At 35.5% G+C, this 15788-nt stretch overlaps 2 protein-coding genes across 11 annotated transcripts; both read left to right on the top strand.

Moving 5' to 3' along the window:
* The first annotated feature begins 3910 nt into the window (after positions 1-3910).
* Positions 3911-6882, top strand: LOC130014524 (uncharacterized). 6 transcript variants are annotated; one of them, XR_007635302.1, is made up of 4 exons: positions 3922-4102; positions 4325-4401; positions 5340-5425; positions 6663-6882. XR_007635302.1 is itself a non-coding variant. In XM_056103904.1 (3 exons), exons 1-3 carry the CDS (start codon positions 3918-3920, stop codon positions 6766-6768), a joined length of 357 nt encoding a protein of 118 aa, XP_055959879.1. In that variant the 5' UTR covers positions 3911-3917; the 3' UTR covers positions 6769-6882. The 6 variants fall into 6 exon arrangements, 3 of the variants coding, with proteins under 3 accessions (XP_055959879.1, XP_055959880.1, XP_055959881.1); XM_056103904.1 differs by lacking the exon at positions 5340-5425 and having other exon boundaries at positions 3911-4102; positions 4336-4401; XM_056103905.1 differs by lacking the exon at positions 6663-6882 and having other exon boundaries at positions 3911-4102; positions 4336-4401; positions 5340-6609.
* Positions 6883-11403: 4521 nt separating this feature from the next.
* LOC130014590 (uncharacterized) lies at positions 11404-14375 on the top strand. 5 transcript variants are annotated; one of them, XR_007635300.2, is made up of 4 exons: positions 11415-11595; positions 11818-11894; positions 12833-12918; positions 14156-14375. XR_007635300.2 is itself a non-coding variant. In XM_056103901.1 (3 exons), exons 1-3 carry the CDS (start codon positions 11411-11413, stop codon positions 14259-14261), a joined length of 357 nt encoding a protein of 118 aa, XP_055959876.1. In that variant the 5' UTR covers positions 11404-11410; the 3' UTR covers positions 14262-14375. The 5 variants fall into 5 exon arrangements, 3 of the variants coding, with proteins under 3 accessions (XP_055959876.1, XP_055959877.1, XP_055959878.1); XM_056103901.1 differs by lacking the exon at positions 12833-12918 and having other exon boundaries at positions 11404-11595; positions 11829-11894; XM_056103902.1 differs by lacking the exon at positions 14156-14375 and having other exon boundaries at positions 11404-11595; positions 11829-11894; positions 12833-14104.
* The last annotated feature ends 1413 nt before the right edge of the window (positions 14376-15788 follow it).

Below are 15788 nucleotides of genomic sequence, written 5' to 3'. Positions count from 1 at the left end.
TGAACGTTGCTTAATTTGCTAAGTCTATGGTGAGCCAAAGGCTCGCGAGAATTAAAATACGCGAAATGGCCGAAGAAAATCTAGGTGACACCGATTTTCTTTGGATTTGACCAATATAGGCTGTTTATAAATATGCGTAAAGTACGAATAGAACATGAATGCTGTGACTAGACGTTCTTGATATTTAGCTAAGTCTATGTTGAGCGAAATCCTCGCAAGACTTAAGATGCGATGCATAGCAAAAAAAAAAAAATATAGGGGATACAAATTTTCTTTGAAGTCGGTCAACATAGATTGCTTATACCCACGATAGTAATACGCATAAAACATTCTACTCGAACGTGTGCCACTGCACAGTAAGTGCTTAAGGCCCCGTGATGAAGCCAGAAGTAACGAAAGAAAATGTAAACCAGTCCATTTGGCCAGTAGATGTCAGGAACGAGACGAAGGTCAGAGGAACCTAGTATTGACAAGGTGGAATGTATATGCATTGAGAGTGCCGCAACAACCCAACGTCAATATGAATCAGTTAGCGGTAAGAAGTAACTGACTAAAGGAATAGTATGCCAATAATAGGATGATGGATACAGAGACAGTATCAAAGTGAAGAGAGGAAAACATATAGAGATTAGATATTGGCTTACATGAAGTTAAAACTAAAGAAGTTTGGCGGATCAAGCGATATGCTAGATCTTCTAGGAAAAGTAAAGTAAGATGCCCGTAGACGTCGAACGGAGAAAGGACAAACGGTATGGTTGATCAAGATGTCAATGAAAGGTCCAACTAAAGAATGGTTTCGATAAGTAATTTCACCGATAGTGGGTCAAGCAACATGGATGGAGTTAGTGACCCGACTTAAAGAAATTCTTTCTACCATTTGCCTTGATTGAGGACAATCAAGAAAAGCTAATGTCGTTAACTCGAAGAGACAAATAAACTCAAGATTATGATAACAGACCAAGTCCGAATCTATATGATATTGGAGAAAGGATTAGGATCACAGTAGTGGGAAAGTTGACCCAGACTGATAAAGAATCTAATTAGCTTGTTGATAGTGCTAGAAAAATAGAAAGTGCACTGGTCCATTATGACGGAGGTCAAATAAAAAGTAAACATAAGAAGTATGAATATCACACGTTTGGATAAATGAGTAAGATGTTAATGATAAGCATATACCAAGAGTTAATGCTATAATTAATAGTAGCCTAAAGGACGAAATCGCCTTGTTGTGAATAGTGAGAATACAGTGAGAAGGGAAGCAAGGTCTAAAGAAGACTTATGCAAATAAGTTATAAGGTGCCAAAATGGTGGCAGGGAGGATTCGAACACGATAGTGATCAGGAGGATCAGGATATCATAACGATTGTAAAGGATGTTAACAAGTGCCATAGGAATTGGCAAAGCTTTCCGCAAGGATAAGGAGATAGACTCAAATAAATCAAAGAGAGTGGGTTAACATACCTGAAAGTCGATAAGCAAGATAAGTAACATAAATGGAAGTAATGAAACTACTAAAAGCAGCATATGGTAAGAAAGGTTGAATAAATCGAGAAACTCATCAGGAGTGAATAAACGAACTGTATCACATAGACTAGAAGATATGATGAAGGTTAATATGAGGAATATAATAGGAGATGATCGAGAAGAACGATAAAAGCGAAAAGACCAAAAGGCGATATAGCCGGACTCATAAGAACGATAGACAAGGGAAGGCAGCCAAGAGGGCTAGCACTATCAGTCCATCTTCGGAACAAAGAAGTTCCAACCTTGCAAATCCCATGTGCCCGCAATGCGGCAGAAGTCACTTGGGTAAAGGTCAAACTATGATAGATGTATGCAGTCGGTGTGGACAACAAGGTCATTATGGTAAGGAATAGTCACATTCCGTGTAGTGGAATACCACGGATGACACGAATCAAGTGTCTCCTGAATGACATAGTTCTCGTGATAGTTTCTGGTTAGATACAACCAGATAGACTACGTAGTCGAAGCAAACATCGTGAAGTCCGAACGCTAGAAGCTCAATAGCAACCAGACCTTTTGAGCTAGTCTAGTGAAAACACGAACGCTTAGGGTGTACTCTTCGAACGACGTCGGAAGCAGATGAATAGAACTACATCTTTTCATATGCAAAAGATGTATATAAATTGCGAACGATAGAACGATAATCGATAGATAGTGCAGAGTCTTATGTCGAGAGAAACTTACATAAAACCCATTTTGTGAAAAGAAAAGCATTTGATCGAAATGAAATGTTTTGAAAAGACATAATTGTGCCCGGACACGAATCATAAAAGCATCGCATTGACACGAATAGAATTGCATCACTACATCCATATTGCATTCATTATTAGGACATGCATCATATACATTGTGTATGTCTGTAAAAAAAAAAAAAAAAAGGAGTGTCATTGCAACTCTTGTGATGAGAGAAGTCATCACACCGGTGCACAATTATGACATGATTTGAGAAATGAAAAGTATCGTGATTTTAAACGGATGAGTTTTCAAACGTAAGTAAGCTCAGACAGGGACTCTGTATATAGAGGCATAGAACAAGACTGATCATCTTGTTAAGCCTATATGAAAACATACGTATGTAACATGATAAGTATATAGAACGACGAGTAGTGTAATGCAAACCGCAACGTATCGAGATTTGAATTGCAAATATCTAAGGCATTCTTGTATATTAAATACAAGAACAACGACGCTACTTTACAAACATGTAAAGTGATAGCGACCACGTTTAAACTCGTAGCATATTTACCTCTGGGACGAGGAAATCGAACATAGAAGTTAATTACGTCAGGGGAGATGAACCCTACGAACAAACAAACCTTGTTCAAAAAGATCAAATAAAGAGTATTGATTCATAATAATTATGAATCAAGCAGTAATAAGATGGTTAGGATTGTAAGCATAAAAAGTTACTCGATAAGTATATCGAGATACTTTCACCTAGGAATAGTAATAGATAAGAGACCATATGAACATAATTGTAAAGTCAACAGTTAGTGAATGATTAATCAGAGTATCGCAGCGGAAGTGTGGAAGAAAGAGAATGATAAGGTATGATTTAAAATTGGTTAAGTGGTATTAGAAGATTATGAAAATTCGAGGACGAATTTTTATAAGGGGGGAAGATTGTAATAACCTAAAATTTTGAGGTATTTGCGTGTAGTGCCACGAGGCATAATCGTAAAGATTAAGAACAAGAATATCGGATTAGGATTGGATAATAAGGACTTAGACCGAAGCGGGTCTATTGGAATTATCGTAGAATAATAATTTAAATGGAAAATTATTATGTGATAAATTGAATTTAATCGAGACAAAAAAAAAAGGGAGGAATAAAATAAAATAAGTTGGAAAGCCAGAGTTAATAATATTCACGTCAAGGTCCGTGAAATATTATTAATAAATGATCGTCAACTTTCGTAAGTGTACGAAATCGTTTTAGAAGAAAGTTTGACAATTAGTTAAGAATAAGGGTTAAAGTGCAAATTAGCCACTTTAAGGACTAAAGTGGACTTTTAACCACAAACTTCCGGAGGAAGTTGTGTTTTACTCTATTTTCTCAAGATAAGAAAATAATATCGATAAAGTTGTTATTGATAGTCATTAAAATGAAAATTGGACGAAAAAGTGAGAAAAAGTGCAAGTTAGCTCAAAATGGAAATTTGAGCGTTTTTGGCCAAAATTGCCAAAATAAATTATTTGAGGGTGATATTATAAGATATGACACTAATATTATTTATTGGAAAACAAATAATACGGAACTCATCGAGAATCGAATGATTAAAGGATTAGTGGACTAAATTGAACGAAAGAAAAGTTAGAAAGTTAAGCGAAAGGTGGTGGAAACTTCAAGGACTAAAAGAGGTACTTTGCCCACTTAATATCATCATTCACAAATGAATATTCATTCATTTCAAGCCAAAAATTGCAGCAACAAAGGATCAAATCCGCAACCCTTCTTCTCAATTCTTCTCCAAAATTCAAATGATCATAACTTCTTCGTTTCTCAACGAAATTTAGCGATTCTTGCGGCCACGGAACGAGGAAACGATTATCTACAGCTCTATGGGTTGAATTTGAGGTAAGAAAATCGAATTTCAGTTAAGGTTTCAGAGTTATATTTCGAGTTTTACAAGTTTGATGGTGATGATGCTTGATTAACTAAGACTTGATGTTTATGCTATGTAGTTGATTAGTTGTAGTGATTATGGATGAAAATTGATTGATTATGATGAGTGTGAGAGTTGTTCTTGGTTAGTGTTCATGAGCTAATTTAGGGATTTTTATTAATTTGTTTTGTGAGGTGTTTACAAGCTTCCATGGAAGGTTTTTGATGATGAATTTGGGCATGAAACCTTCGGCCAAGAGACAATCATCAAGGTGAGATTTTTGAATTCTGAAATTTGTGAATTGTTGATTGATGTATTGAATGATGGAAATGGCATATAGAGTTGGCAATAAACATGAGCTATAGGTGGTTGATGAATTGATTGTAAGAAATTGTGTAGTGTTGAGTAAGATTGATTGAAACTTTGAAAGGAGAAAGGGCTAAGGGTTTCGGCCCCTAAGCTATGATGATTATATGAGATTCAAGTATGAATATAGGAATTGATTATGAGTCAATTAGAGCTGAAGTCAAGTTGTGTTTGATTAGTAAAGAAGATTGTAAAAATTGAATGAAAAATGGATTAGTGTTTTGACCTTGATGTGAAGTTCTTGTTCAAGTGAACTTGAACAATGTTATATCTTGGATTTGAGATTGGTATTGATGTATAAGGTCTGAATTGTGTTGGTATATGAACATGAAGTCGAGAGGTGTGAGTCTTGACGGGTTATAGTTACGAATCAAATGTACGAACTAGATTGACGAATTGCAGAAAACTGTTCTGCATAACAGTCATGTTACGAGGACCATATCTGGAGTTATATAACTCCAAATCAGGTTCTGTTTGATTGTACAGAAACTTGAATGTGTCCTCTACAATTGTCTAGTTTTAAGCTTTCTCTAATTCTGCCTCTAAGATGGTCAAATTGAGCAGAACATTTTATTGCTCAGAGCAGGTCTGCAGTTTTAGGACAGCCCTATGTAAAAACCTTATGGGCTAGATGCCGACACCTTCGGGTGCGAATTTCGTTTCGAGACCTAAATGAAAGTTGTAGGCGACATTCCGAACTTTAAGAATGTCAATTTTGTTTTGGGTTTGGACTATTTTTAGATAAGAGTTTTGTTAGCTGAATTAGACTAGAAAAATAGCTTTTTGATAAATTTGTTATACTTAGAAAATTTATTAATTCGTAGCGTTATCGAATTTGCGTAGACTCGAAGAAGCGACTATCGACAAGGCTCGGAATTTAGAAGATTGTGACATCGCTTAGCCGCTTTAAAGTATATGGATAGCAAGTGGTGAGTACACTTTAAATTACTCGTTAATATTCATAAAGCTACGTATTTTAATACGAAAAGCTATATGAATATTTATATATTTGAGATGTTTACTTTTAAAATGTATACGTATGTATGCTTTGAAAATGATGCTTTATCGTAATATGTTATTTTGATAATAACATAAATGTTAAGACACCGGGGATGGGTAAAGTAAAATGACATAAATCGAACCAAATACAAATAAGAAAAATATAGTACATGCCTATATGTACTATTATTCATATATTTATAAAGATACATTGTACGTTCCTACACGTACTTTTAATTATAATGAATACCCATACGTGCGTGTGTTATAGATGTATGCTTGTAGATTGTAATGTGCATGTCATGGTCCATAAAGGATCAAGAAAACCCAACATAAATCATCGAAATGATAAATACATGAGATAAGAAAAAGTGAACTCTGACATATTCAATAATAAGAACTGAGATATAAGGTGGAACTCGGTAGAATTATCCCGGGACCTGTATCTCATCCATTCTCGATGATAATCCTCGAAACTCATACGTAATAAAAAGTAAGTACGATACATCGAGAATCAATACGAAACAAGATCGAGACACAATGTGAACAAACACTCCTATTAAATGTCAATAGAAATTATATGAATCGATAGTTAAGTTCAAAAGACCTGCAGGGTGCAGAGTCCGAATGCAGACACGAAGGTAACTCGGTTGAACTATCTCGGGACCCGTGTCTAAGGAGTAACTCGGTTGAATTATCTCGGGACTCCTATCGATCGTTTGGGATTAAGAAATGGTACAAGTAACTCGGTTGAATTATCTCGGGACTGTACCATATGGTTATGGGTAACTCGGTTGAACTATCTCGGGACCCAACCATAAGGATCAAGTCACAAGAGACTTGCCAATGATTTAATTCGATTTAGAATCATGATGATATAACCTAAGATTTAAGATCCGATCGAAAACTATTACAACAAAACGAGAAAGAAAAATATCAATACCATAATAAGAAATCAAAGATGTCAGATACGTATAAACTATAAGTTTATGAAATAAACAAAGAGTTATGAAGGAAAGTAAATAGAGTATGCAATATGATTTCAAAAGAGTATTTTCTATATATAAAATGGGTTTTCAAATGTTTTAACCCTTTATGAGATATTACGTGTAATTTGGTGAACTCACTCAGTTTTATACTGACCCCGTTGCTCCTCCCATTTTTCAGGGATATCATGATATTATTTGGAAAGTCAAGCTTCCAAAGTTTTAATTCTCGGAAGTCATTTGCACAAGAAGTGAAAGAAGGTTTTCATTCTAGCAGTCCGCAGTAGTCTAGATGTTTTTGTCTATGTATTTGACTAGCGCATTTTAACTCTGATATTTTTGTAAAATGGGGTCACATGTATTTTGATATATGACAAAAAAATGATTTGATTTGCGAAAAATTTACACAGGTTTTTAGGCTTGCTACGGGTTTCGGAGCTACCACTCCCATTCCCTAGCGCCGGTCGCGGCTCATAATTTTGGGTCGTGACAAAGGTGGTATCAGAGCAATGGTTTAGATTCATAGGCCATTGCCTGTATACGATTGATGTCTGTAGTTCCTAGGTATGATGTCACTAGGTTAAGCTAAGAACTACTGCGGATTATAGGGATTTCCAGTCATGTCTTTTGAACGTTATCATCATTTTCATCGATTTTTGAAACGTTTTACAAAAAATGTCCTCTTCTATATGTGCTTTTAGGAGTCGAGTTAGATGTGTGTATTACACAATCTATGAACTGTGTTTACTCGAATGAGCAATACGCTTTCGAGTATATATAGTCTCCGAAGAGTTTTACACTCTCGAGACTCATATTGTATAAAAATGTCGTTATGGATTATGATCGAGTTAATTGAATATTATATGATTGATGAATAAGATATGAATTGTTTTGCAGTGCAATCACTCAGGAGAGTGATATGCTCACAGGTACGTAAACCTGTGGTAATTTATATAATACATGAAATGTGTATACCATGATTGATTTCTTTGAATAGGATTTGTGCCTTATAATTGAACGTTGCTTAATTTGCTAAGTCTATGGTGAGCCAAAGGCTCGCGAGAATTAAAATACGCGAAATGGCCGAAGAAAATCTAGGTGACACCGATTTTCTTTGGATTTGACCAATATAGGCTGTTTATAAATATGCGTAAAGTACGAATAGAACATGAATGCTGTGACTAGACGTTCTTGATATTTAGCTAAGTCTATGTTGAGCGAAATCCTCGCAAGACTTAAGATGCGATGCATAGCAAAAAAAAAAATATAGGGGATACAAATTTTCTTTGAAGTCGGTCAACATAGATTGCTTATACCCACGATAGTAATACGCATAAAACATTCTACTCGAACGTGTGCCACTACACAGTAAGTGCTTAAGGCCCCGTGATGAAGCCAGAAGTAACGAAAGAAAATGTAAACCAGTCCATTTGGCCAGTAGATGTCAGGAACGAGACGAAGGTCAGAGGAACCTAGTATTGACAAGGTGGAATGTATATGCATTGAGAGTGCCGCAACAACCCAACGTCAATATGAATCAGTTAGCGGTAAGAAGTAACTGACTAAAGGAATAGTATGCCAATAATAGGATGATGGATACAGAGACAGTATCAAAGTGAAGAGAGGAAAACATATAGAGATTAGATATTGGCTTACATGAAGTTAAAACTAAAGAAGTTTGGCGGATCAAGCGATATGCTAGATCTTCTAGGAAAAGTAAAGTAAGATGCCCGTAGACGTCGAACGGAGAAAGGACAAACGGTATGGTTGATCAAGATGTCAATGAAAGGTCCAACTAAAGAATGGTTTCGATAAGTAATTTCACCGATAGTGGGTCAAGCAACATGGATGGAGTTAGTGACCCGACTTAAAGAAATTCTTTCTACCATTTGCCTTGATTGAGGACAATCAAGAAAAGCTAATGTCGTTAACTCGAAGAGACAAATAAACTCAAGATTATGATAACAGACCAAGTCCGAATCTATATGATATTGGAGAAAGGATTAGGATCACAGTAGTGGGAAAGTTGACCCAGACTGATAAAGAATCTAATTAGCTTGTTGATAGTGCTAGAAAAATAGAAAGTGCACTGGTCCATTATGACGGAGGTCAAATAAAAAGTAAACATAAGAAGTATGAATATCACACGTTTGGATAAATGAGTAAGATGTTAATGATAAGCATATACCAAGAGTTAATGCTATAATTAATAGTAGCCTAAAGGACGAAATCGCCTTGTTGCGAATAGTGAGAATACAGTGAGAAGGGAAGCAAGGTCTAAAGAAGACTTATGCAAATAAGTTATAAGGTGCCAAAATGGTGGCAGGGAGGATTCGAACACGATAGTGATCAGGAGGATCAGGATATCATAACGATTGTAAAGGATGTTAACAAGTGCCATAGGAATTGGCAAAGCTTTCCGCAAGGATAAGGAGATAGACTCAAATAAATCAAAGAGAGTGGGTTAACATACCCGAAAGTCGATAAGCAAGATAAGTAACATAAATGGAAGTAATGAAACTACTAAAAGTAGCATATGGTAAGAAAGGTTGAATAAATCGAGAAACTCATCAGGAGTGAATAAACGAACTGTATCACATAGACTAGAAGATATGATGAAGGTTAATATGAGGAATATAATAGGAGATGATCGAGAAGAACGATAAAAGCGAAAAGACCAAAAGGCGATATAGCCGGACTCATAAGAACGATAGACAAGGGAAGGCAGCCAAGAGGGCTAGCACTATCAGTCCATCTTCGGAACAAAGAAGTTCCAACCTTGCAAATCCCATGTGCCCGCAATGCGGCAGAAGTCACTTGGGTAAAGGTCAAACTATGATAGATGTATGCAGTCGGTGTGGACAACAAGGTCATTATGGTAAGGAATAGTCACATTCCGTGTAGTGGAATACCACGGATGACACGAATCAAGTGTCTCCTGAATGACATAGTTCTCGTGATAGTTTCTGGTTAGATACAACCAGATAGACTACGTAGTCGAAGCAAACATCGTGAAGTCCGAACGCTAGAAGCTCAATAGCAACCAGACCTTTTGAGCTAGTCTAGTGAAAACACGAACGCTTAGGGTGTACTCTTCGAACGACGTCGGAAGCAGATGAATAGAACTACATCTTTTCATATGCAAAAGATGTATATAAATTGCGAACGATAGAACGATAATCGATAGATAGTGCAGAGTCTTATGTCGAGAGAAACTTACATAAAACCCATTTTGTGAAAAGAAAAGCATTTGATCGAAATGAAATGTTTTGAAAAGACATAATTGTGCCCGGACACGAATCATAAAAGCATCGCATTGACACGAATAGAATTGCATCACTACATCCATATTGCATTCATTATTAGGACATGCATCATATACATTGTGTATGTCTGTAAAAAAAAAAAAAAAAAAGGAGTGTCATTGCAACTCTTGTGATGAGAGAAGTCATCACACCGGTGCACAATTATGACATGATTTGAGAAATGAAAAGTATCGTGATTTTAAACGGATGAGTTTTCAAACGTAAGTAAGCTCAGACAGGGACTCTGTATATAGAGGCATAGAACAAGACTGATCATCTTGTTAAGCCTATATGAAAACATACGTATGTAACACGATAAGTATATAGAACGACGAGTAGTGTAATGCAAACCGCAACGTATCGAGATTTGAATTGCAAATATCTAAGGCATTCTTGTATATTAAATACAAGAACAACGACGCTACTTTACAAACATGTAAAGTGATAGCGACCACGTTTAAACTCGTAGCATATTTACCTCTGGGACGAGGAAATCGAACATAGAAGTTAATTACGTCAGGGGAGATGAACCCTACGAACAAACAAACCTTGTTCAAAAAGATCAAATAAAGAGTATTGATTCATAATAATTATGAATCAAGCAGTAATAAGATGGTTAGGATTGTAAGCATAAAAAGTTACTCGATAAGTATATCGAGATACTTTCACCTAGGAATAGTAATAGATAAGAGACCGTATGAACATAATTGTAAAGTCAACAGTTAGTGAATGATTAATCAGAGTATCGCAGCGGAAGTGTGGAAGAAAGAGAATGATAAGGTATGATTTAAAATTGGTTAAGTGGTATTAGAAGATTATGAAAATTCGAGGACGAATTTTTATAAGGGGGGAAGATTGTAATAACCTAAAATTTTGAGGTATTTGCGTGTAGTGCCACGAGGCATAATCGTAAAGATTAAGAACAAGAATATCGGATTAGGATTGGATAATAAGGACTTAGACCGAAGCGGGTCTATTGGAATTATCGTAGAATAATAATTTAAATGGAAAATTATTATGTGATAAATTGAATTTAATCGAGACAAAAAAAAAGGGAGGAATAAAATAAAATAAGTTGGAAAGCCAGAGTTAATAATATTCACGTCAAGGTCCGTGAAATATTATTAATAAATGATCGTCAACTTTCGTAAGTGTACGAAATCGTTTTAGAAGAAAGTTTGACAATTAGTTAAGAATAAGGGTTAAAGTGCAAATTAGCCACTTTAAGGACTAAAGTGGACTTTTAACCACAAACTTCCGGAGGAAGTTGTGTTTTACTCTATTTTCTCAAGATAAGAAAATAATATCGATAAAGTTGTTATTGATAGTCATTAAAATGAAAATTGGACGAAAAAGTGAGAAAAAGTGCAAGTTAGCTCAAAATGGAAATTTGAGCGTTTTTGGCCAAAATTGCCAAAATAAATTATTTGAGGGTGATATTATAAGATATGACACTAATATTATTTATTGGAAAACAAATAATACGGAACTCATCGAGAATCGAATGATTAAAGGATTAGTGGACTAAATTGAACGAAAGAAAAGTTAGAAAGTTAAGCGAAAGGTGGTGGAAACTTCAAGGACTAAAAGAGGTACTTTGCCCACTTAATATCATCATTCACAAATGAATATTCATTCATTTCAAGCCAAAAATTGCAGCAACAAAGGATCAAATCCGCAACCCTTCTTCTCAATTCTTCTCCAAAATTCAAATGATCATAACTTCTTCGTTTCTCAACGAAATTTAGCGATTCTTGCGGCCACGGAACGAGGAAACGATTATCTACAGCTCTATGGGTTGAATTTGAGGTAAGAAAATCGAATTTCAGTTAAGGTTTCAGAGTTATATTTCGAGTTTTACAAGTTTGATGGTGATGATGCTTGATTAACTAAGACTTGATGTTTATGCTATGTAGTTGATTAGTTGTAGTGATTATGGATGAAAATTGATTGATTATGATGAGTGTGAGAGTTGTTCTTGGTTAGTGTTCATGATCTAATTTAGGGATTTTTATTAATTTGTTTTGTGAGGTGTTTACAAGCTTCCATGGAAGGTTTTTGATGATGAATTTGGGCATGAAACCTTCGGCCAAGAGACAATCATCAAGGTGAGATTTTTGAATTCTGAAATTTGTGAATTGTTGATTGATGTATTGAATGATGGAAATGGCATATAGAGTTGGCAATAAACATGAGCTATAGGTGGTTGATGAATTGATTGTAAGAAATTGTGTAGTGTTGAGTAAGATTGATTGAAACTTTGAAAGGAGAAAGGGCTAAGGGTTTCGGCCCCTAAGCTATGATGATTATATGAGATTCAAGTATGAATATAGGAATTGATTATGAGTCAATTAGAGCTGAAGTCAAGTTGTGTTTGATTAGTAAAGAAGATTGTAAAAATTGAATGAAAAATGGATTAGTGTCTTGACCTTGATGTGAAGTTCTTGTTCAAGTGAACTTGAACAATGTTATATCTTGGATTTGAGATTGGTATTGATGTATAAGGTCTGAATTGTGTTGGTATATGAACATGAAGTCGAGAGGTGTGAGTCTTGACGGGTTATAGTTACGAATCAAATGTACGAACTAGATTGACGAATTGCAGAAAACTGTTCTGCATAACAGTCATGTTACGAGGACCATATCTGGAGTTATATAACTCCAAATCAGGTTCTGTTTGATTGTACAGAAACTTGAATGTGTCCTCTACAATTGTCTAGTTTTAAGCTTTCTCTAATTCTGCCTCTAAGATGGTCAAATTGAGCAGAACATTTTATTGCTCAGAGCAGGTCTGCAGTTTTAGGACAGCCCTATGTAAAAACCTTATGGGCTAGATGCTGACACCTTCGGGTGCGAATTTCGTTTCGAGACCTAAATGAAAGTTGTAGGCGACATTCCGAACTTTAAGAATGTCAATTTTGTTTTGGGTTTGGACTATTTTTAGATAAGAGTTTTGTTAGCTGAATTAGACTAGAAAAATAGCTTTTTGATAAATTTGTTATACTTAGAAAATTTATTAATTCGTAGCGTTATCGAATTTGCGTAGACTCGAAGAAGCGACTATCGACAAGGCTCGGAATTTAGAAGATTGTGACATCGCTTAGCCGCTTTAAAGTATATGGATAGCAAGTGGTGAGTACACTTTAAATTACTCGTTAATATTCATAAAGCTACGTATTTTAATACGAAAAGCTATATGAATATTTATATATTTGAGATGTTTACTTTTAAAATGTATACGTATGTATGCTTTGAAAATGATGCTTTATCGTAATATGTTATTTTGATAATAACATAAATGTTAAGACACCGGGGATGGGTAAAGTAAAATGACATAAATCGAACCAAATACAAATAAGAAAAATATAGTACATGCCTATATGTACTATTATTCATATATTTATAAAGATACATTGTACGTTCCTACACGTACTTTTAATTATAATGAATACCCATACGTGCGTGTGTTATAGATGTATGCTTGTAGATTGTAATGTGCATGTCATGGTCCATAAAGGATCAAGAAAACCCAACATAAATCATCGAAATGATAAATACATGAGATAAGAAAAAGTGAACTCTGACATATTCAATAATAAGAACTGAGATATAAGGTGGAACTCGGTAGAATTATCCCGGGACCTGTATCTCATCCATTCTCGATGATAATCCTCGAAACTCATACGTAATAAAAAGTAAGTACGATACATCGAGAATCAATACGAAACAAGATCGAGACACAATGTGAACAAACACTCCTATTAAATGTCAATAGAAATTATATGAATCGATAGTTAAGTTCAAAAGACCTGCAGGGTGCAGAGTCCGAATGCAGACACGAAGGTAACTCGGTTGAACTATCTCGGGACCCATGTCTAAGGAGTAACTCGGTTGAATTATCTCGGGACTCCTATCGATCGTTTGGGATTAAGAAATGGTACAAGTAACTCGGTTGAATTATCTCGGGACTGTACCATATGGTTATGGGTAACTCGGTTGAACTATCTCGGGACCCAACCATAAGGATCAAGTCACAAGAGACTTGCCAATGATTTAATTCGATTTAGAATCATGATGATATAACCTAAGATTTAAGATCCGATCGAAAACTATTACAACAAAACGAGAAAGAAAAATATCAATACCATAATAAGAAATCAAAGATGTCAGATACGTATAAACTATAAGTTTATGAAATAAACAAAGAGTTATGAAGGAAAGTAAATAGAGTATGCAATATGATTTCAAAAGAGTATTTTCTATATATAAAATGGGTTTTCAAATGTTTTAACCCTTTATGAGATATTACGTGTAATTTGGTGAACTCACTCAGTTTTATACTGACCCCGTTGCTCCTCCCATTTTTCAGGGATATCATGATATTATTTGGAAAGTCAAGCTTCCAAAGTTTTAATTCTCGGAAGTCATTTGCACAAGAAGTGAAAGAAGGTTTTCATTCTAGCAGTCCGCAGTAGTCTAGATGTTTTTGTCTATGTATTTGACTAGCGCATTTTAACTCTGATATTTTTGTAAAATGGGGTCACATGTATTTTGATATATGACAAAAAAATGATTTGATTTGCGAAAAATTTACACAGGTTTTTAGGCTTGCTACGGGTTTCGGAGCTACCACTCCCATTCCCTAGCGCCGGTCGCGGCTCATAATTTTGGGTCGTGACAAAGGTGGTATCAGAGCAATGGTTTAGATTCATAGGCCATTGCCTGTATACGATTGATGTCTGTAGTTCCTAGGTATGATGTCACTAGGTTAAGCTAAGAACTACTGCGGATTATAGGGATTTCCAGTCATGTCTTTTGAACGTTATCATCATTTTCATCGATTTTTGAAACGTTTTACAAAAAATGTCCTCTTCTATATGTGCTTTTAGGAGTCGAGTTAGATGTGTGTATTACACAATCTATGAACTGTGTTTACTCGAATGAGCAATACGCTTTCGAGTATATATAGTCTCCGAAGAGTTTTACACTCTCGAGACTCATATTGTATAAAAATGTCGTTATGGATTATGATCGAGTTAATTGAATATTATATGATTGATGAATAAGATATGAATTGTTTTGCAGTGCAATCACTCAGGAGAGTGATATGCTCACAGGTACGTAAACCTGTGGTAATTTATATAATACATGAAATGTGTATACCATGATTGATTTCTTTGAATAGGATTTGTGCCTTATAATTGAACGTTGCTTAATTTGCTAAGTCTATGGTGAGCCAAAGGCTCGCGAGAATTAAAATACGCGAAATGGCCGAAGAAAATCTAGGTGACACCGATTTTCTTTGGATTTGACCAATATAGGCTGTTTATAAATATGCGTAAAGTACGAATAGAACATGAATGCTGTGACTAGACGTTCTTGATATTTAGCTAAGTCTATGTTGAGCGAAATCCTCGCAAGACTTAAGATGCGATGCATAGCAAAAAAAAAAAAAAATATAGGGGATACAAATTTTCTTTGAAGTCGGTCAACATAGATTGCTTATACCCACGATAGTAATACGCATAAAACATTCTACTCGAACGTGTGCCACTGCACAGTAAGTGCTTAAGGCCCCGTGATGAAGCCAGAAGTAACGAAAGAAAATGTAAACCAGTCCATTTGGCCAGTAGATGTCAGGAACGAGACGAAGGTCAGAGGAACCTAGTATTGACAAGGTGGAATGTATATGCATTGAGAGTGCCGCAACAACCCAACGTCAATATGAATCAGTTAGCGGTAAGAAGTAACTGACTAAAGGAATAGTATGCCAATAATAGGATGATGGATACAGAGACAGTATCAAAGTGAAGAGAGGAAAACATATAGAGATTAGATATTGGCTTACATGAAGTTAAAACTAAAGAAGTTTGGCGGATCAAGCGATATGCTAGATCTTCTAGGAAAAGTAAAGTAAGATGCCCGTAGACGTCGAACGGAGAAAGGACAAACGGTATGGTTGATCAAGATGTCAATGAAAGGTCCAACTAAAGAATGGTTTC

The sequence above is a fragment of the Mercurialis annua genome, linkage group LG8 (genome assembly GCF_937616625.2).
Source record: "Mercurialis annua linkage group LG8, ddMerAnnu1.2, whole genome shotgun sequence".
Lineage (NCBI taxonomy): Eukaryota > Viridiplantae > Streptophyta > Magnoliopsida > Malpighiales > Euphorbiaceae > Mercurialis > Mercurialis annua.
This window is presented reverse-complemented; position numbering and strand designations above follow the sequence as displayed.